The sequence below is a fragment of the Ipomoea triloba genome, chromosome 4 (genome assembly GCF_003576645.1).
Source record: "Ipomoea triloba cultivar NCNSP0323 chromosome 4, ASM357664v1".
Classification (NCBI taxonomy): Eukaryota; Viridiplantae; Streptophyta; class Magnoliopsida; order Solanales; family Convolvulaceae; genus Ipomoea; species Ipomoea triloba.
This window is the reverse complement of record NC_044919.1, coordinates 31,695,899-31,718,710: the sequence shown is the minus strand read 5'-3', so window position 1 is coordinate 31,718,710 and position 22,812 is coordinate 31,695,899. Positions and strand designations below refer to the sequence as shown.

At 35.1% G+C, this 22,812-nt stretch overlaps 2 protein-coding genes across 2 annotated transcripts; one reads left to right on the top strand and one right to left on the bottom strand.

The window, feature by feature from the left end:
• Positions 1 to 14,945: 14,945 nt before the first annotated feature.
• Positions 14,946 to 18,361, top strand: LOC116015129 (cation/H(+) antiporter 24-like). The gene is made up of 3 exons (XM_031255141.1): positions 14,946 to 15,435; positions 15,936 to 16,940; positions 17,055 to 18,361. The coding sequence occupies exons 1-3, from the start codon at positions 15,202 to 15,204 to the stop codon at positions 18,228 to 18,230; spliced, it is 2,415 nt and encodes an 804-aa protein (XP_031111001.1). The 5' UTR covers positions 14,946 to 15,201; the 3' UTR covers positions 18,231 to 18,361.
• A 204-nt stretch (positions 18,362 to 18,565) lies between these two features.
• Positions 18,566 to 20,995, bottom strand: LOC116017271 (laccase-3-like). The gene is made up of 6 exons (XM_031257818.1): positions 20,887 to 20,995; positions 20,616 to 20,767; positions 20,296 to 20,540; positions 20,081 to 20,206; positions 18,949 to 19,914; positions 18,566 to 18,849 (listed from the first exon to the last, which is right to left on the bottom strand). The coding sequence occupies exons 1-6, from the start codon at positions 20,989 to 20,991 to the stop codon at positions 18,719 to 18,721; spliced, it is 1,725 nt and encodes a 574-aa protein (XP_031113678.1). The 5' UTR covers positions 20,992 to 20,995; the 3' UTR covers positions 18,566 to 18,718.
• Between the last annotated feature and the right edge of the window lie 1,817 nt (positions 20,996 to 22,812).

Here is a 22,812-nt window from a genome sequence, read left to right as displayed (position 1 = left end):
TTATGAGCCAGACATATAAATGAAAAATATGACTTTAAATTTTGTAATTACTAAGTTAACTAATTGTCTAACCAAACTTACCCGGTATTGCTCCAAGAGCATGCATAGTTAATAATATTACAAAATTATGAAACGATTGTCATCCAAAACCGTGATAATTGGACCAAAACCAATGATGGTTAATTGATGGATGTAAAATATTCAAATATGTCTATATTAATCGAGATAGAAATCAAGAAGAAAAGCAGAAAACGGAGTAGAATATAAAAGTTACAGGATTTGATAATGTGTCTATGCTCACATAATAATTACAGAAAATATTTATGCTAGGACTATAAACATTATATTAATTTTAATAATACATTTATAAAATTATTCATGCACCGTATCAGAGGAGCTTCACCCCCACACTCTAATCCACTCTGGGTAAACAAAGACAGAAAAAAATAAGACTACAAATTTATTTTGTGATCGAGTGGTCGAACACCTAACCTAAAGTCAATATTTTAATAACAGGGTATGAGCGAGAAGTTGGAATAACCATCTTTTCGAGCGTGGAAAATAAGGAATTGGCCGCATCAACACTAGTAGATGTAGATCTTGGACAAGCATACTATAATGATTACAAAAGACAACGTTGTTGAAATTAAAGGAGAAAGTATGTCTAAGGCCTCCAAATTTCCAATGGCGGTGGTGGCTAGATGGCTCCGGTCTAATCAGTCTCGTACGTGCATTGTATATATGGATCGGCCTTTAGTGTGGCATGAAACACGGCCTTTAGTGTGGATCGGAGATGCTTACACAACTTCCACAATGCAATACATTATACATCTATTATGAGCATCAAAATACAACTTAATTGATTAATTAATATAATTCAAAATAAACTAAGAAGTTTTACTTTTTTAATCATCACTAATAAAAAAGATATATAGTGAGATGCTATCACGATATACCGTGACTAACTTGAATGGTGTCACATCAATCTTGTGAGTAACCCAGTCCACCACCATAATGCTCGCTATGCATGGAGCTCCATTAGCTTGTAATGATACTGACTCTTTGTGCTCCAATAAATTGAGAAAGTATGTTTGAACAGATACTACAATGTAATAGAGTTAATTGTATTAAAAAAAAATACTATTACTGATCATAATGGAACTTTAATTTTCAAGCTCATTTATAATAAATAATAGACCATCGTTAGTTCTTGAATTATCAAACATTCATCAATCTAAATAATACTTCTATCATGTACTCAATCTAACCTAGCTATTTGCTAGAGTTATACGACGTAGCATATCATGACTCATCTACTCAAACTTGCTAACATTATTGACAGGATAATTAGGCAAGATATATCCGGTCCGAAGAAATCAAGGGCCACATACAGACTGCATATTTACTTTGGCACAAGAAACAATTATAGTGAAAACCAGACATTTAATGTAGGCTCCTAATTACTATATATGGAGACTGTTAGACTGAGCAAAGAGATGTTGTAAGCATTAGTATAAATAGTAGACCCTGCAACAAGCTAGAGAACACAATATTTGTACTCTGAGCATAGCAATACAATTATTACTTTTCAAATATACGCCTGTAACTTATTTACTGTCAATTATTGTCATCGATATCAATAATACTAAGTATAAATATGTGTATTATTTTTTGGAGTTAATTTCAAAAATAATCTCTTAGCTATTGACATTTATCAATTTTTATCATCGACTTTTAATTTGACAATAAATGATCCATTGACTATTGACATTTACCAATTTTTATTATCAACTTTCAATTTGACCATAAATGGTCACTTGACTATTGATTTTGTTTCAGATTAGGTCATCCGATTAAATATTCATTTAGTAAACATTAAATTTAAGGGTAATAATGTAAAAATTAGTTAGCAGAACTGTCTCTTCAGATTTACATATTTAAAGGTGATGAAACAAATAATATAATTGCTTCAAATTTGTTACATTCTTACATATAAATTTAGCGCTTACTAAACTAATATTTAACCGAATGACCAAATCTGAAACAAAATCAATAGTTAATGGACCATTTATGATCAAATTAAAAATAACAAATGAAAATTTGTAAAGATCAATAATCAAAGAATAATTTATAATCAAATTGAAAGTCGATAATACAAATTAATAAATATCAAGGGACGATTTCTAGAATTAACTTTTCCGTATTATTTTTTGTTATACTAAGTATTATCAATATTAATAACAATAATACTTAATATAATCTAGATTAATATCAATCAGTACAGTAAAAAATCATAAAATCTTTAAAAGAATAAATCCAATGATCTCAAACACAAAAGTGCTTGAAGTAGGGTTTGCTCAAGTTGTGTGTGGGGGTCTTCACTCGTCACAAAATGTGTGCGACACGTGAATTTTGATACGGATTTTTATGCGTCCTTTTTCTAACATTATTTTCTCAGAAACAATAATTATGTGTAGGTTGCTAAGACGAGATATTTGACCACGTTACGTTGTCGCGACTCGACATTCAATCACGTAACGGCGTTTACTAATTACTATACAACATTCAACAACCTTATTTTCATACCTTAAAGCGTAAAATATAATTTTTGTATCAAAAAATTATGATTTTGATTTGTTTGATTTTTGTAAATGTCCTCTCAAGATCTTTTTACTGCGACTACTCGACTATCGATCGCACAAAGTTTTCTTATTACAATTTACATTTTTTGTGTGATTTATAGGATTTACTTAATTAGTACACATAATCGAGTAATAACTGCAAATTTTCCTTATTATCCCCTCCTCCCAAAAAAAATAAAAACATTGACCGACTTGTTCAAGGACTTTTTATAATTTTATAGATACCGTGTTGAAATTTTATTTATTTTTGTTACGTTTATAATTTTTTAATTTAAAACGATATAATATGGGAATATGGCATTTGGCAAGAAATTAAAAAGGATACACTTACAATATAAATTAATGTATAAGTTTGTGTGAGTTTTGGACTGTTTTCCCTGTCTTCAACTGACAACAATAATCCAATCTTCGAATCTTCCATTGCAAATTTGCAATGTGTCTTTGATATATAACGAGATTAATGCATAATTCATGTCAACATGGATTTATAAATTCACAGGAAATAGTAATAGTTTATATACCTTGGTGCAATTTTGGTATATGTTGTAGATCGTCCATTATCGTTTTCAAGAGAAATTGTCTTCTGGTATAGTGTGATGTATTCATGGATTGATTTTAAAAGAAGATTCTGATTATTTTTTACTCAATAACATGCCGACATTTTTACGTTACATTGATAAATAATGTAATACAATGTTGAATTTAGATCGAAATAAGTTGTGGAGCATATTAAAAATGTTATAATTTAATTTTGCCCTGCCTTAGTCTCATGAAGGGGTAAATCGAGCCAATTTAGTGGTACATTTTAGTAGAAATCAAATTCATATCTTATCACGAGAAACAAGTTTTAAGTGAGACTTTTCATCCTCTAAACCAATGCCCTTAGAACTTCTATGTTCTTATATTAACCTACCATAACATAGATATATGTAGTTTTTCATCTCCTTTAATGAAAAAAACATATTAAAAAGTTGATATATGTTGGATGGAGGCTTAGGGACTTGAGTCCATCAAAACATAGCATCGATTGTAATTTTAATTTTGGTGTAGTGACAATAAAAGTATTTGATGATGCTGATTATATATATTGATATGATGATTATATGAGAATCATGTCTTACCTGAGAAATGCATGAGTGCATGCATACTACGCGAATGCACAGGCAACTACTCCAGAGTCTCCACCGTAAAAGATATCAAATGCGATGGAGATCCCAAGTAAAAATAAATAAATTCTGGCATGTTGTTTTTGCTAGTATAGAATGACAAATTAAACAGATCGAATTATAAAAAATACCACGCACAGAATTGATTTGCAAGATTTAAGATATCACTCGATATTTCATCTGAAAACTCTTTCGCACATGATTCTAAGCCAAAAATATAATGGGATTTTGAAGCACGCAATTGCAACAACACAATGATAATGACTGTATTGAGCGGCAACGACAAGATAAACGAAAAATATTTGAAGTGATCCCCTAATATAATTATGGTGCTTGGAAAGGAATAATACCAAGCCACTCAATCATATCATATCTGCTGACACGTACCTTATAAACAACAACAACTAGCTAGTTTAAGATTGCATAGGATATGATCGAATACTCCCGGGATATTGGGGCAGGCCTAGCCTGTAATATAATATAATGCTCATCCACACACACTACACTACAATACACAAGTATAATCAATAATGTTGTATGTATCAACTTCTTTTCAAAATATTATATGATGAGATTTTGTCTGATTAATTGACGTTACGTTGATGTTATGGATTTTTTTTTAATATCATATTTGTAACACTTAATTGTCACATGATGTCATTCACGTAATATACATTTTGGTACATTGCATGTATTATGTTGGGAGTAGACAAGGACGGAGTTAGAAATAAGGTTGAATAGGAGCGAAAATTAATATAATGCAATTTGAAAAGCAATATAAAATATTCATGATAAAATAAGTTCATACCCTTAAACCTACCAGGAGAGTTATATGGCAACTTTGGGCAAGCTTTCACTCCCAACTACTTCTGTAAACTTTGAGTAATGAGATTTACCTATCATGTAATACTTAAGGGTCCGAGTGGAATGACCCGCTTGGAGTTGGCGGAATTCATTAGCATATTCCCCCAATAGTTAACTATTTGGTCGATAATTACCAGCTAAGATATAAAGTCTAGTACTAACATGTATATAAGGGGGATTGGAAGTGGGGTGGGGTGGGGGGAGACGGTCCCCGACCCAATGTCCCCCCTCCCCCTCCACGCCTACCATCTCTCTTTACCCTTAGGATTGGAGTAGATGCATTTTCAACATTTCCTAGTTAAAATATGTTATAAAGTCACATTATTCAAAATACTTTACTGTTATCAAGTATCAACTCAAAATTAAGATTAATCTTTATTCATAAAAGCATAATATTGTTATTGTCGTGTATATATAACGAATATTCAAGTATTTATTAATATGATATTGTGAGCCGATATTATCATTATTACATTGAAGAAAACGGGACAGTATATTGAGAATGGATTTCACGAGTGATGTTGGGGTGTTGAAGGACAACAAATGGAGCCACGATTATATAGTGATCCTTCACCCAAACTATAATCATAACATATATGTCTCTCCCCATAATTTTCATGTCTCAAACCCTCCTCACTTTTAGGCTTTTATTAGCCCTTTGGGTAACTCACATTATTAGTTTCACTGCACATTTCACAAAATATTTCACTATTGAAAAGTTTTATTAGATCTTCAATCGCTGAAAAACACGATAAAACAAATTTAGTTAGAAATGACCTTTCGACTTCTCCAGCAATCCATATGAAAAAGCATTCATCATTATTATCAACTACCACTGAAAATGGTTAGTAACACATACATCTCGTCAACAAAGACCATCAAAAAATTTAATTAATTAGATCACCAGGCATTTTTCAATCATCTAATTGGTTAGATCATTGTGCGTCTTTCAATCTCTTAATTTTTATCCGTAATTCTTCAAGACCATAGAAAAAATTAACCGAATTTTAGAATACTTTGATGAGCAGAATAATTCGCTAATTTTCGTCGTTTTTTATATAAAAATATGGTCAATAATTGACAAATTTTCAGCCAAATATCGATACTTGAATTGCTATAATAATTTAACTTGCATTTCAATATTCCAATTATTTTAATTTGTTGTATTATTTGAACTCATATCATCAACCATTTTCTCCATGAAACGAATAATTCATTGTATGTATGTATTGTTTGTCACGACACAAGTTGGGTCAAACACTACCACAATAAATTTATTAAAAAAAACAGAGCTGAATACAATTGAAGTCTAAAATGCCAAAAAAAAAAAATAGAATAACAATATAATATGTTTAATATTCAAAATAAACTTCAAAAGGACATCGAATAAACTCAATATTTTTTGGCTAAAATTATAAGTCATGCTAACAAATGTACCATACGGCAGTGCAAAACAAAAATATTATTCCATTAATTAATATTTAAAAAAATGTGAATATGATCCACTAGAAATTGTATAGCTTGCAACTAAAGATAAAAATATTAACGCTTTTAAAAAAAGTTATTTTATTTTATTTGTATAGTATATGACAAAGTGGTAGGAATATAATGATCCGTCCCTCCACCCAAAAGTACAGCCAATATAATAATATATCAAAAATAAAATTAAGTCTCGAGTGGGTGGTCAAGTGGGTGAAGTATTCTCATACAAAAAGGTTACGAGTTTGATTCTTGATTGTCGATATTCTCTTGGTCGAACTCGTCACACAGTCTTCATAATGATATTTACCTCTCTTGTGTGATTTACGGGCTATTACATAGGAGCGGATTTTACCTATTGCATACCATCAAGTAGTGATAGTGACTCACAAATCTAGTTTGTCCATCACAAAATAGTGGATAGATGCATGAGAACTGAACTATATTTAAATAAAAAATAAGATAACATTTTTGTAAATGTGTAGAACTTTCATTGGCATCATCTAGGAGAAAATGAAATAATTTTTAAGAAAAAAACATTGTTTTGATAAAAAAAAACGATATCATTCTTGAAAATCTGCAAGAATTTAAATGAAAATGGCCATGACATTTATGTAAATATAAGAATTTGAGATAAACCCACACCATTTTGAGGGAATCCGATCCATGTTATATAACTCTAAATAAACTTGGATTGATGTTACCTAAATACGCAGAGATCATTCAAGAAGGCTAAACACACATGCATTTTTTTTAAGGTTAGGAAGCCTAACACACATTGTTTTTGAATAAATACGTATAGTATATTCTTTCAAATTTTTACATATTTACATGTATAAATGTCACTGTCTTTTAGTTATCATGGTCAAAATAAATCAATTAATGAATAGAATGAATACAATCCCTGCCAATTAAGCAGCTCCTGGCGTTTGACCAATATAATCATCTGCCTAATATTTTAGTATATAAAATCTAACTATGTCACAATTTTTGTCGGCCGACCAATTAGTATACATACAAATGACTTGTATTCTAATGTTACATCCAGAATAATTTTTAATTGTAAACACTACTTTTTAACTTTACTTAACTGATTCAAATCAAACTATTCAATAAATCATGATATATAATCAAACTATTCAATAAATCATGATATATAGAGTGATTTTTTAGTGACGATGAAAATTCATAATTACTATACTGAAGGGTGTATGTAAAACCGCAAGGAGCTAAATTAAACCAGCATAAGTTGCTCATAGCAGCTGATTTTTTGTGATTGTCAAGTCAATAGTCTAACAAATTAAACTTTACTGGAGTTTGCTATATATAAATTTTTTTAATCAATAGGGGAAGGTATACATAGAAAACACTGTCAAGCCGGCCCCTAGCTCAAAACATGCACCCTCCTAGGCCTTGCAACCTCAATACAACACAACTCGAAAACCAATAAGAGAATTGTCAATTAGTTGTAACTCCACACGTGGTGGACTGAACAAATAATTAAGAAGTCAACCGCTCTAGTCTGCTCTGTGTACACAATACAATTTGTACTTGTTATTGTTGGACCTACTCCCACTTACATTCTTTTGGTAAATTAGATTAAACGTAATGCCCCCAACCATTTTTTTAATAAGTCATTTCACATGTAACAAGAGTTTTAAAAGCACAGTTTCTTTTCCATTATTAAAATTAAAATACAATATGATAGATAGATAGATAGATAATCTATAAATATGGCGCATGTAATAAATTAGTTGAGTTCAACAATGTAATCTAGCTAGCTATGGCCTATCCCCACCCCTCCTCCATCCTATAAATACACTCCTACCCTCTTCTTTCTCTCCACCCCACTCCTGTTCTACACATACACAATCAAATAAAGATATAAGATCTGATATTTATGTCCAAGCTGCAGTAATGAAGGATCTGTAAAGCTCAGGAGGGATAGCGCCATGGATTTATAACTTATCTGTATATAGATTAGTGGCGCTATCCATCCTGAGCCTCACGGCTCCTCCTTACTAATTTCCTCATAACTCTCAGACTTGTAGAGCAGCAATGCAATCTCCAGAAACAAGCTAAGTCTCCTCTCTTCAATCACTCCCATCTCCCTCAACATATGTGTATATACATGAGCATATATATATGGATTAGGGTTCTTTTTATGCTTTCTTAATTCTTAGCTTGTGTTTAATCAGTCTCATAAAGATTAATCTTTCTGTGATTATGAGCTCTGGGACATGGATGTATTATATATGTGGCAGAGGCTGGTAAAGGCCAAGTTTAGCACCCAGTGACTGAGGGATTGTTGGGTAGAGGTCGGTAAAAGGCTTAAATAGGCCAAGTCCAGCATCTAATGTCTCGAAAATGTGTGGCGATATAAAGAAATAAAGTTGAGAATTTACTACTAGCTATAGCTTTTGGCATAAGATCTTAATAGTGCGTATGTTGTTTTGAAAGATCACACATACCATCCAGACATAATCTAAGTCATATGTGTGTATCAGATCAACATCTTTGATCTGATGATCAGTCAGATCTTCTGTTCGCTGTAAAGATTGATTTTTCAGTGCTTTAGACTCTAGAGGAACGAACCCAAAACAAGAAAGCTTGAATGATCTCAAGAGATCTTCCTAGGATATATAACATAGTTTTATCTGGTTTAATTAGGATTAAGAATGTCAAAGATCTAGTTTAATCTAAACATAATATTCAGTTAGTTTCTTAGGTTGTTCCTCTTGCTATACACTCAAAATGTATTGGCTCCCCTCGAAATGGGTGGTCCAGTAGGGTGCACGATTCTCGTAGAAGAATGTCACGAGTTCAATTCTTGTCAATATTCTCTTGATCAAGCCTGTAGCATTGAGTCTTCCTAAACTAATACGATTAGAGTTTACTTAGTACACACTTTCAGATAATGGCGACGGCGGAATTTTCTTGCAAAAAAAGTGTTGTTTCTATCTCTATTTCTCTTGTGAGAGGGAAAAATTCAAGGGGTACGGTTTCCAAATAAGTATCATAATTTTAGAGGTCTGCCTAGCTAGCTGCTTACTTTTCTAAGCAATTACTATGTTGGAGTATATTCAAACACCTTTTTCTTCTTTACAAGACTAGAATATTGGGCATTTGAGGTCACATGTGAGTAATCCTGTGGGTTTGATAAATTTAAACTAAAGCAGCAAGAACATGACAACATTATATTAACTTGTCTGCCATGAATATGCATACATACATATGATATATGTACTCTATACAATGGGTTTGAGTTATGATCCATATCTTATTAGCCCTGACCTAGCTAATATGTTTTTGGATATTATATCATCAACCCATTATGTATATGCGTTTAGTCTCTCTCACAATGATGTGTATGTACCATATATATACCTATATTTTTATTTGATTCTGATATATATGTTTAAGATTCTTGGATGTTTGCATTCATTCTTATCCATCCACTCCCTAAAGTGGAAGGATATATATATATGAGTTGGTAAAAAGGCTTTAAAAACCTGTCACATCACAACAATGGAGAAATAATTAAGAGAGAGTGCATGCATTATATGGCATATAATAAAATCATTCTTTAATTTCTAGGGTACATTTGGCCTGTTTTTTTGCAGATGGAGGGTAATTAAAATGGGGTATTGTTTCTTTGTGGTTTAAAGTCATAAATGGGGATTTGGTAAATGGGGTTTGAGAGTGGTGTAAATGCCCTCTGAGATTTCAAGAATTCTGATCTGCAGATGCAAGTAGAGGACTGAAAAGCTTGGCAGCCAGGAGTTATGGCTACCTAGCTAGCTAGCTAGCTAGCTAGGGTTTTGATTCTTTTATTTTCTGTTTTTCTTCTGCCTTTTATTTTCCCTTTAATTTCATGCTTCTGATCTGCTGCTGATCTGAGGGCTGAACGTTTGACTTAAATTTAGCTGCAGGCTTTATTGTTGCCAGAATCAGAGTAGCTGTGGGATATTTGACTCCTTTTTCTATTCCAAATCTTGGATAATTCTCCCTAGCCGCGTTTATGATATGATCCACGTCAACTCATCACTAAGAAATTGTAAAATAGTATTTAAGATAGGGTCTGATTTACACTCTCGAACTAGCGTTTATGATATAATCTCACATCAGTTTACTAAGAAATTGTGAATTGAAAATAGGAGTAGCAGTTAAGTTAGGGTCATACTTCCACTCTCGAGCTAACATTTATGATATGATCTCACTCTCACATAAGCTCACTAAAATTTTGTGAAGTAATTCTTAAGTTGGAGTCAGGCTTCCACTCTAACTAGCGTTTATGATAGATCATATATCAATTCACTAAGAAATTGTAAAATAATACTTAAGTTAAGATCATATCTCTATTTAATTTTGAGCTAGTGTTTATGATACGATTGATCTCACATCAACTTACTACCAAAGTTGGGATCATGCCTCCACCATCGAACTAACTTTTATATTATTGGACTTAAGACTATATGGCTTTTCAGTTAAATTTCTTCTTTTATTTTGATTACAACCCTAGAAAGGTATACTTGTCTAGCATATATATAAAGTATATAAAGTATATTGATTATATATGATTATCTCCTTAGCTTCTCCGGGATGGAATTGAAGTCACAATCTAAATAAGTCCTTTTCTTTTAAACTAATAATAATGATAGCCAGAAAGCTAAGCTGGCTAATCAAGTATTATCATGTCCCTAATATCACATCAGTCTGTTAATTTTTACTTAATCTGTCATTAACAAGCATGAATATGCATGTACAAGCCCAGAAAGATGGCCATAATTCTTATATTCTATGGGAAAGATATTGTTTATGACGGTACAAGGACAATTTTGTACTATACATACATGATTCAGACCGCTAAACCACTTAAATTCTTTTATTTCTATCTTTATTCTTGACTTCTGGATTATGAATATGATGGCAAACATTGGCATGGGACTCTGAATCTTATTTTAATGTAACATCCTTATCCATGAATTATATGTTCGATCTTGCAATGAGGGATTACGAGCCACGTGTAAGGCCGGGATTAGGGAGATCGACTTTTCCAGGTTAATTTGTGGGGATTAAGAAAGTTGATGTTACTTTAGGGTGCACTGCTTGCCTCTCTGTATGGGGACAAAGAAACCAGCACAACTGTTCCTGGCCACATGATATATACAAAATCTTGACATAAGATAATGATGGTGCTCATATATACTTCATACCCAGCTTTCCATCAGAATTGAATGAGAATGAAGATTATATTATAAGCTCAGATCAATTTGTTTGGATGTTCTTGATGTGATTTTGATCTTCCTTTGCAGCTTGCTAGCTGTGATCATCATCATATGATGATTATATTAATTCATAAGTTTGATTTTAATCTCTAGCACTTGTCAGCTAACGGAAACCTGTCCAACGTACAATCCTCAACACCTATCAATCATCAACTAACTAGTGACATGTTCTTATACGAATTGACCGACGAAACAACGTTTACTATTATTTTGCCGAAAAAATTATAATTAGTAAATGAAGACACAATTATATATTTTTACTTACTGAGTGACAGGATACTGACTGGATCTCACTCTCCGTACCTCCGCTCAATAATTTTTAATCTCCATCTCTCCCTTGAAAGATAAGATGGGTATTTCTGCAAAAAAAAAAAAAAAAAAAAAAGGTGGTGTTTTGGGGTTGTCCTCCATGATGATCCAGATAGAAGAAAACAAATGATATACTGTTTGATCATCACTCTCCTCACTGTTCCAACTCCACCATACTAATAATATATACTATACTTATATGTATTGTCAATTCACCTATTTTTCTTGTTTTTGTCCTTTAATTTAATTTTCATAGGAATGCATGCATGGATACGTGGTCTGACTGCAGTCTCAAACATCACCTGACTATCTCAGTTGTGAAAGTTGTGGCAGTGTGTCAGCCTAAGTATAGTAGCTTAGGTTGTTTCAAATTTACCAAGTTTCGTCATATCACCTCAAATTCAAACATATTAAATCAATATAACACGTTTTTATATTTCAATTTCTCTTTTTTTTGAAAACAATATTTCAATTTCTCTAACAACGAAACTATGAAATATTACAGGTTATTAGAGTAACGTCAACAATTTTTTTTTTTTCTGGGGGGTTTTTGATAGAATTTTGCCTTGTTGGATAAGAAGATGAGAAAGGAGGGATAATGTGTGAAGTGCTCCTACAATTTGGGCTTTTTGTAGATATCGCAAAAAAAAAAAAAAAAAAAAAAAAAAAAAAAANAAAAAAAAAAAAAAAAAAAAAACAAAACAAAACGAAAAAAAACTGGGACATATTGTGCTGAAGCACAATGAATTAATATCGATATTGCCTTGAGACTTAAACTCATGACCTTCCAAATGGGGAAGGTCACTACATGCACATATGAAAAAGAAGGTGTACTATGATAGTATGGCAAATATTTGAACACAAGGTGCTTGTCAAATACAATGCGAGTTTGAATGTACTTCTTCTTGAAATAAATATTTGGGTGTTGAAAATTTGAGTGTAGCAAAGTGTACCATATAAAAAAGAAGTTATACTATGATAGAATGGCAATGAGAAGAACTCTTATTTGCACTTCCATCATTAAAGCTATTTAGGAACGGTTAGTAGAGAATTTAGAGCCATGAAATTTAACAAATATAGAGATCAATACTCGATTGAATTAGATGAAACCATGCGTGGATGGAGAAAATGTGGAAGACAGTATGAAAGGCATTAGTCCCTGATATTATTAGAGTGGTGCAACCATATTTTTCATATATAGCCTGGTGTTTCTTTTATAGAGTAATTATACATGAACTCTCAATTCCTACTTTCATTTTCCACCCTCTATGGCGTGACACACCTTGATTGCTTAATTTAATAATGGGTCATGGTGTTTATTCATTCTTTTTTCTTACTCCAATCAAATTTGGACACAAGTGGCCGGGAGTAAATGTTTGAAATAAGTTTTAGAAAGTCTATGAAGTTTTTTTTTATTCACTTTTATTTAAAAGTCGTTTCGTATCACAAAACCAATTAGACATAAATATTATCTGTGTATTTTACATTTGCTGCTCAATGGTGTCAGCTTCCAGGTCCATGGTCAACGTTTTGATAGGCGGCCCCTACACTGGCCTGCAAATGGCGGCTGTATTCTCGCTGAGTCCTGTTATTAGCCCCAGGCATTAAAGAACATAAAAACGCAGAAGAACATAAAATCAAGCGCAATGCAAACGCATTGGGTTTTTAATTTATTCATCAATTCTTGCTATTCTCCAACAACCCCACATTTTGAATTCAACATCAATACATTTTGTGAGGTATATATATCAATTTAGGTTGTCGCTGATTGACTCAAACAAATTAAAAACAAAACAAAACAAAAAAAAAACAATTTTAATTTTACTGATAATTATACTTAGTCAATTGTCCAAATAATCAGGCTAAGATTGCATACTTCTTATCGTATATTATAATTGGTTTGCAACCTAAGTAATGCCATATGGTCTCGCTTCTTGTCAATTGACACTCACAACTCACAAGTCACACCAACCCAATTTTTCTTTTAAGATAACTTTATACAGAGTAGCATTATATATATTTTTATCCAATATTGGTTGGCTCTGCTGTTCTTTGACACTGTTAATTATAATGTGTTCCAAGATTCACCGTCTAATCTTAATTTAGATTTTGTACGTACAATTAACATATTATGTAATTTCAGTTAATAGATTATGTATATATATTTAACATATGATGTATTTTCACTTAACATATTATGTAAATTTTAGTAGTGAAAGTACATAATATATTAATCACATAAATTTATATCATGGACCAGGGTCCATAATACATTGTAGACCTTGATCTAATATATATACAGATTTTGACTTCATAATGTACAGAAATTATTTTTATAATGTGCAAAATTCATGTTCATAATACACATACACATAAACATGGTATAATGAACATATATACAAAATTTGACTTTATAAAGTACAGAATTCATGTTCATAATACACATACACATAAACACGGTATAATGAACATTAATTAAACACTTAACATAATGCACATAATTCATATTTGTAATGCACATAATTCATATTCGTTATATCTTGCTTATGTGTATGTGTACTATGAACATGAATTTTATGCATTATGAATATAAATTTTGTACATTATAAAATTAAATTCTATGTATTGAAACAGAGTTCATAGTGCATTGTAGATCCTGATCCACAATATTACAATTCAATCTGACCGGGCAAGCATTCACAATGCTCATGAATCATGATGGACTGATCCACACAGTAAAACAATTGCTTTGACACATTACTAATGAGTCTACTGAGCCCAATTGGGTAGAAAATTTCATAACATTCTTATCCAATATGTGTTGGCCCGATTGATAGTGTACAAACATTAGTTATACGATGAAATCAAATTCACATTGCAAGGTAAATTTATCACAATTTATATACTAAATATTCACAATTTAAATTATATATATTTAATATATAAATTGTGAACATTCAGTATATACATTATATTATTCAATATTTAAATTATGTATTCTGGATATGGATCCAGAATAATTTGTAGTAAAAATATAGATTGGGTTTGACATTACTAAATGGGGTGGTCGATAGTGCGATTGTGGGGCCATGGGTTTTGGATCCAACGGTCCATTCAAAGAGAGCACACTAAACACCGTGTGCCGCGGGAGCAGCTTAAGATGAAAAAAGCTGATGAAGAAACACAAATGATGGAAGTTGAACGGCCATGAAGCGAAGGGTGAAAGCAAAGCAGAGCGTTTCGCTCTGGAGCGCACGTCCAATACTGGCAGAATGTACACAAACTATAGTTTAGGGTTTTCGTGGCCCAGCTTTAGGGTTTTCTCTCTCTTCCAATTTCCAATCCTGTCGTTGTCGATGATGAACAGCGTAGCTAGCAGTGCAGGGGATTCCATAGCTTAGCTTCTTCAATAATCCCTAGCAAGCATCCTCATATATATATATATATCGAGCAATGGTGAACACGAGCTTCCCACCGCAGGTCGAACTCGAGCTGATCAGGAAGGGATTGTTGATATGTCAGCCGGCTCTAACGAACCGCCCCCACAGCGTCTTCTATGGCGATAACCCTTTTTTTCACACCATACCCCGATTTTATGCAACGGTTTTCTTCGTCGCGCTCATCACGCTCTTCCTTCGTATTCTTCTCAAGCCACTCCGCCAGCCCCGAATCGTCTGCGAAATCCTAGTAAGTTCCTTTCTTTACACCCATTCTATTGTTTGCATCATCATCATCACCTTCTCTTTTGCTATGCACCTGTAAATCCCGCCTTATAACCCTAGTCACTGTTCGCTTAAAAAGCTATAACTACTACCTAATGCACAATAACGAAACTTTATTACCTTATACGTAGGATAGGGGTGCTGGTCTTGACCCTCTACTCTGATACCACTTATTAGAATCAAGTGCTTACCAATAATTTTGGCATAGTGGTAAGTTTTCGGTAGGTTGATAAACTCAAACTAAGAACCTCCATGAGTCGCTCCAGCTAGAAGTCGAACTTAATGTTGTGGTTATCAAATCAGCGTGAACAACTTGATTGGGAAATTGTGGATTCTATAGATTGTATGCATAATAATACAGTGCTTATTGTTTGATGAATTTCAGGTAGAAATCATATTGTAAATTTTAGATTTGAATAATTACATATAGGCATAATATATATACTTATGGAGGTGTGTTTTTAGGGTGGTGTAATTATGGGGCCATCGGTTCTGGGACTCAACGCGACCTTCCGGAAATATATGTTACATGATAAAGGTCAATTTCTTACCAGAAATCTAGGGCTTATTGGATTCGTTTATTTCTTCTTCCTATCTGGGGTGAGGACAGATCTTGGGATTCTAAGGAGGGTAGGAAGAAAGCATTGGTACGCAGTGGTTATCACAATTGGTATTCCTTTGCTGTGTAATATTTTAGTTGCAATAGCTTTCAGAAAGTCCATGGGAAAGGAGCTAGCAAAAGCTTCTTCCATTCTTGGGGTTACTTCTGAGTTTGCATTAACATCATTTCCAGTTATCTATCACATCATCAAAGAGTTCAATCTCCTTAGCTCAGAGATTGGTAGGATGTCATTGTCTATGGCAGTCATCAGCCATGTGATTGGGATTCAATTCTTAACTGTGTTTGATGCATCCAAACAAATGGAGTTCAAGACTTTTGCTGGTGTGGGGTTTATAGTTTCGTTTATAGTTGTAACGGCATCAATCTTTCTAGGCCTTCGACAGGCCATGATTTGGATAGTGAGGATGACACCTGAAGGGAAACCGGTGGATCAGATTTATGTGATTGCCATATTGTTAGGTGTCCTGGTGATTGGATTTATATCTGATTTTTTGGGATTATCCATGGCCAACGGGCCGTTGTGGTTTGGATTGGCAGTTCCTGAAGGCCCTCCATTAGGGGCAACTATTGTGGAAAAGTCTGAGACAATTGTTACAGAGGTTCTGATGCCATTCTCATATGCATACATTGGAACCGTCACATTTGTACCTGGCATGATTGGCCAATGGACCAATTTGCGCCCCATTTTCATAATGGTTATAGTTGGTTATACAACTAAGTTGCTTTCTGTTCTTTTGAGTTCTCGTTTCTTGAACTTGCCACTAAGAGATACTCTGGCTTTTGGCCTCATTCTGGGTCTTAGAGGCCAAACGGAAATTTTGCTGTATTTGCATTGGATGGATACGAAGGTACTCTCTCAGTCTCTCTGGTTTCTTCTTCATTTATTTACTTATATTAATTTGTATCGCATTCTTAAATCTCCAATGTTATGTATTCCAAGAGAGATGTGGGTGTGGATGCAGGTGATAACGCCTCCTTTTTACGCGATGCTGGTGCTGATGACACTAGTGGTCACAGGCATATCCTCGCCTTTGATCAGTGTACTTTATGATCCAACGAGGCCTTATAGGGTGAACAATCGAAGGAATGTTCAGCACACCGCTGCAAATGCTGAATTGAGCATGGTGGCGTGTATAAATGATGAGGATGATATACCTGGGCTGATCAAGCTCATTGAAGTCTCCAATCCAACGGTGAATAGTCCTTTCTCGGTTCATGCCATACACCTAGTTGATCTAGTCGCCCGAGCTGTGCCTGTTTTCATAGATCATCAGGTTGATCAGGAGCAGCAGTCTGACCAAGCTGCTAACCAAAACCCAATACACAATGCATTGAAGCTCTTCCAGGAAAGTAGTACAAGCGGGGGGAACATCAAGATTAATTCTTACACAACAATATCGCCAAAGAGAAGCATGTACCAAGATGTGTGTGAGTTAGCCCTTATGATGAAGGCTTCTCTGATTATCTTGCCATTTCACGTATCCTCTGAAGGAGGGGAGGTGGAGTCTGAAGCAACTCAAGCAAGTGAATCTGTCGCCGCTAGTGTATTATCACATGCCCCTTGCTCGGTTGCCATACTTGTGGATAGGGGCTTTGCTCATAGCCACACCATCAACTTCCCCACAAGGCGCTCAAAGCATCATTTCGCTTTCCTCTTCTTGGGAGGGGCTGATTCTCGCGAGGCTCTTGTGTGTGCTGATAGGATGGCTGCCAAGCCAGACGTATCCCTCACTGTCATCCGCTTCCTCTCTCACGACGGTGAGGGGGACAACGAGATGGAAAAGAAGCTAGATGATGGACTAGTCACATGGTTCTGGGTGAAGAATGAAGCCAACCGCCAAGTTGTTTATAGGGAGGCAGTAGTGAAAAATGGGGAGGAAACCCTGACTGCGATTCAGTCAATGAAAGATGACCACTTCGATCTTTGGATCCTTGGTAGGAAACAGGGCATAAATCCAATGATTATAGAAGGACTAACAGACTGGAGCCAAAACCCAGAATTAGGTGTTATAGGAGATTATGTGGCCAATTCAGATTTAGGCAGTACATCTTCTATTTTGGTAGTGCAACAGCAGATTCTAAGAGGCCGCGAAAGCACTTGTAGTGCTTTCATTGGGAAATTGCCATGGTGTCTTTAGTACTAAAGGTCTCTTACCATGTATGTATTATTAGCCAAAGAAGCATTGGTAAATGTTACTATGTATGTACATCATTGTAAACATATATGTATGTTTTTTTGAATGCTAGATAGCTTACTGTTTGTGCTTCACAGTGTTTCTATATTACTGATTCCCCCTAGTTTCTTCTTGCCAGATTCTGTGAACTTAGCAGTTTTTCAGTTTTCATTGTTCGTTGTGGACTCAGAAAATACAAGCTAAAGCTAAGATAGCAATCAATAAACTCAATCAAGAATCTGAAATAATACATCATTTCCCTTCTTTAGTAGTTGAAAATCAAGAATTGCCCGGCTAAAGTATACTAACATGACAAAGAAACAGAATACATGGAAACATAAAAGCTCAGGTAGTAGTTAACAAATGATAGAGAATATGAGACGAAACGAAACCAGTACTAGATAGAACTGCAGATAAGCTGATTTTGGCGTCTCGTGGTTTCCATTATTAGTTCAGCAGCGAGGCAGATCTGCTGGAGGAGGTGGAACTGTTTCCCACTCAGTGATTCCATTCTCGACCAAGAAGGACATGGCCAAGCCCCATGTAAGATGGGAATCGATGTGGCAATGCATCAACCAAACTCCTGTTTTCAATCAAGTGAGTCTGCATTATTGTCTGTCATATATAAAATCGAATGATGTGTGTTAAGTAATGTTAGTTTGTTGTTTATAGGGTACATTACCGGGATTATCAGCCACGAAGCGTATAGCTGCCCACCCTCCAACGGGGACATCGATTGTGTTCCTTAGTGGAGGATCAATAAGGTTGAAACTTGCTGGATCTGTGCCGGGGTTGAAGTTTCCAAAGCCCTGTCCAACTATGTAGAAATGGTAGCCATGGAGGTGTATGGGGTGGTCTTCCGTCGAGAAAATCCCTGTATCTTGCAGCACAATCTGCACAGTGGAGCCAAATTTCACCTTGTAGACTTTAGTCCCAAACCGAGGCTGCCACAGGGCGCGAGGAACATTCCCCGTGTAGTTAAACTGCACGGGTGGTACAGGGGGGAAGTCTGTGGTGAAAATTCCAGGGATGTTGTTGTAATAGGCCTGAAGTATGGAAGCCCGTCGAGGGAGAACAAACGAGACGTTGTTCATGCTCGCTGCAAAGCGGGTGCCATTCGGGCCTTGGCATCTAGGCCCCGGGATGCAGTTCACAAATCCTAACCCCACAGTGAAAAACAGACTATGCTCAATTATGAGAGGGAGTGGAGTGGTGAGCATATTAGTGGGAAGGCTTCTCAGCTGGCTTGTGAAGGCAGTGACTGTGGCTGTGTCATTGTTAGCCGGGAGGCGAGGCAGGAGGGCGCCTGCACTACCCGGAGAAGAAGCTGATGACGATGATGATGTCGTGTACTCAAGGACAGCAGTGGCAGTCGTGTTGTCAAATGGCGCCCCCTGAGCGGTGGCATAGGCACTCGCCGCCATGTAATAGCGGCCGGGGCGCTGGTTGGCAGTGATGAGGACATTGGTAGTCTGTCCTGGCCCTAACATGATGACATTGGAGGGGAAAGGCTTTGTGTATGCAGCATCCACTTCAACCACAGTAAATATGTGGTTTGCCACACTGAAGAACAGCTGTTGGTTCAGTGCAGCATTGATCACTCTCAGAAGAACAGTCTCACCACTGTTCACTTGGACTTTTGTGATCCCTGCATCCAAGTTCAATTCAGGGCGTTGAGCATATAAACGCATGACCTGATATCAAATTGAAGCATGTGCTCCATCTCAACTAAAAGTCTAAGCTGATAGTTGGATTACACATTTATGTTCAACACGCCCACAGCTAGAAATCAGTATTTAAATGCTGCAAATTACCTCTGTGGCATGTATACAGATCACCAGGCCAGCCATTGATGGTGTAAGCATCAGAAACATTGGGAGCTGCTCCTGAGAATGTTGCCTGCCTCATCACACTAAAAATGTCTCTCTCCCACCATTCCCCTGGACCATATATAACCATAATTTCTCGTTAAACATATATACTTGCTATCAGAAACAAGCTAGATTCAGAGTTAGTTTTGTTTAATTACCAAGAAGAATAGGGATTTCCTTGTCAGGTTTAGGGAAAGGGTATGGAACACCCAATCTGGGGTAGATCACAATGGCTCCATACACAGTAGCTCTAAGCCATCTGCTGTGTGCATGCCACCATAAAGTCCCTTCTTGTTTCTGAATCGTGAACCGGTACGTGTATTCTGCCCCGGGTTGAATGGGACATTGCGTTATGTATTCTGGGCCATCTGCCCATTGGCTTCCAATCTGTCTTATTCCATGCCTGAAAGATAATGCAGCACAAATATAAGCTTTACTATCTTACATAATAACCAGTAATTCACACAAAATCTATTACCAGTGGAGGGTAGCGTTGTAACGAGCAGCATTGATGACTTTGATAACAAGAGTGTCACCATTTCTTACTTCAAGGGTAGGCCCCGGGAATTGGCCGTTCACTGTGATAATGCTATGGGTTTTGCACAGCCTCTTCTCTGGGGTTGCTTGAATCTGTTTGCACGTCCAACAGTTAACAGAAAGGCTAAGCTAATAATTACACTGCACGCATCATTTATATTTTACATATTGTATGTTTGATTATAGTGAGAAACTGAAGAAAAATAACGTACAACGAACTCGTGGTAATGAGTTTCTCCGCTTAGAAAGGTAGCTGCACAGCTGCTTACAAAACCAAAAATGGCGAAAAGAAACAGAGACTTTGTGCAAGCCTCCATTGTGCTTCTTGTGTAGTTAGTTTGATGGTATTGATGAGAGGTGATTCTTGGAGTTTGTATTTATACTAGGTTGATGGGTGCGTGGCAATGAATTGGGATCGATCTGATGCGAAGATTCTTGTCACAATGAAAGAAAACAATCATGCATGGAAGTGGTTTTGGTTCACCCACTAGGTTGTCACTAAAGTGTTGAACCAACGACGAAGATTCTAACTAAATCACATGTAACTAGGAGCAACATTACTAGGTTGTCAACAAGTGTTGGAACTACCAAAGATTCATCTCACTAGCCACAACACTATTGTTAAAATAGGGTTAAGTATCCATAGTTGACTGGAGCTGACCAGCTTAAACTAAGAAAGTCAATAGATAGCTTTACGAAAAGTTAAACTTTAAATTAAAATTTTGGAATTACCAAGTCAACTATTCGACCAACATAGTTAGCACTTGTTAAAACAAATTTGCCCATAGTTGATCGGTTCTAACTAAGAAAAACAATAGATAACTTCCAACCTTAAAAGATTACAAAGCCAACTGTCTGACAAACTTGGATGGAGTTATTCCGAATCGTTACAAAGTCAACTATCTCACTGTATACTTTACCATCCAATGCATGCCACTTTTAAATGTTAGTCACATACAAGTTCAGAAGTTCTTATTTGAGGTCCTGTAACTGTTGCGGTGAGCTGAATTAACTCATGTTGGGCCAACAAATTTTAATAATTTTTATCAAAACAAACAAATGTTGAGTGTTTAAGATACAAAAGATTCGATTGTTGTATAGTAGTTAGTTGGTAAAGAAGTAATATTAAAACAATAAATAAAATGATGAGACAGATGGTTAGCCAAACCATGAAATTAGTGGCAGCTTCTTGAACTGCAATTTGGACTTGATGAGTTTCGTTTAGAGCTGTTAAGCACTGATCTATAAATGTATGATAATAATGTTTTTTTAAGGATAATGAAACAGTGGTTGAAGTTTGAGGTGTGTTAGTTACTAATTTTTGCAATCAATGGTTTAGGCAGTTAGGGAAGGTGATTATTTGGTACTGAGTATTAATTAGATCAATATTTAAAAAAAAATTCCCTGCTAATCAGCTGGAAATTCAAACAATATTCTATTAATTAAAAGATCAATTGTATCGGAATAAAAATGATTTAAATGATATATATATATATATATATATATATATTATCTAAAGTTTCTTTGTCTTGCTCACAAAAGACAAAATTTCCTCACTCCCAAGTCCCTACACCTCAGTCCGATAAGATATTCGATGGGTAAATTAAAATGACCCAGCGACCCATTAGGTGGAAGGACTAGTGTCTGGTGCCCACAAAAAACCCATCACATTTACAGTTTTTTGTCCAATTGTATGGAATGACATACATGTCACTCCTCTGTCTTCTCTAACGATATCTTTCTCATTATTAATAGTATTTTTTTTAAATTCTTTTAGAAAACTAGATTGAGTGCATGTATTGGGTAAACTCTATATATAATATCACAGAAATATATAACATGATAGAAAAATCGTATTAGAGAGACCTCATACAACGAATTGAACTTGACTAAAAGGGTATTGGCAAGAGAATCATGCATGTTTCACCCATTTAGTCACCCTTCCAGGCAAACATGTACCTTTTGGCTTTGGTTTTGGAAGCCAACAAGAGATTTAAACTCAATCCAATAATTATTCTTTAGTTGAAAAACTTCCGTTTGATAATACTTCATACTATACAAACTCCCAATTTCTACCCCGGCCATATATCCTTACATGACTTATTCTTATTTATACCCCCCCCCCCCCCCCCCCCCCC

Coding starts and splice junctions, on each gene's coding strand:
- LOC116015129 (XM_031255141.1), top strand. CDS start 15,202: ATGGTGAACACGAGCTTCCCACCGCAGGTCGAACTCGAGCTGATCAGG. Junction 15,436..15,935: donor GAATCGTCTGCGAAATCCTA/GTAAGTTCCTTT, acceptor GTGTGTTTTTAG/GGTGGTGTAATTATGGGGCC. Junction 16,941..17,054: donor TGCATTGGATGGATACGAAG/GTACTCTCTCAG, acceptor GTGTGGATGCAG/GTGATAACGCCTCCTTTTTA.
- LOC116017271 (XM_031257818.1), bottom strand. CDS start 20,991: ATGGAGGCTTGCACAAAGTCTCTGTTTCTTTTCGCCATTTTTGGTTTT. Junction 19,915..20,080: donor TCTGTATACATGCCACAGAG/GTAATTTGCAGC, acceptor ACTTGGATGCAG/GGATCACAAAAGTCCAAGTG. Junction 18,850..18,948: donor CTTCGTGGCTGATAATCCCG/GTAATGTACCCT, acceptor GATTGAAAACAG/GAGTTTGGTTGATGCATTGC.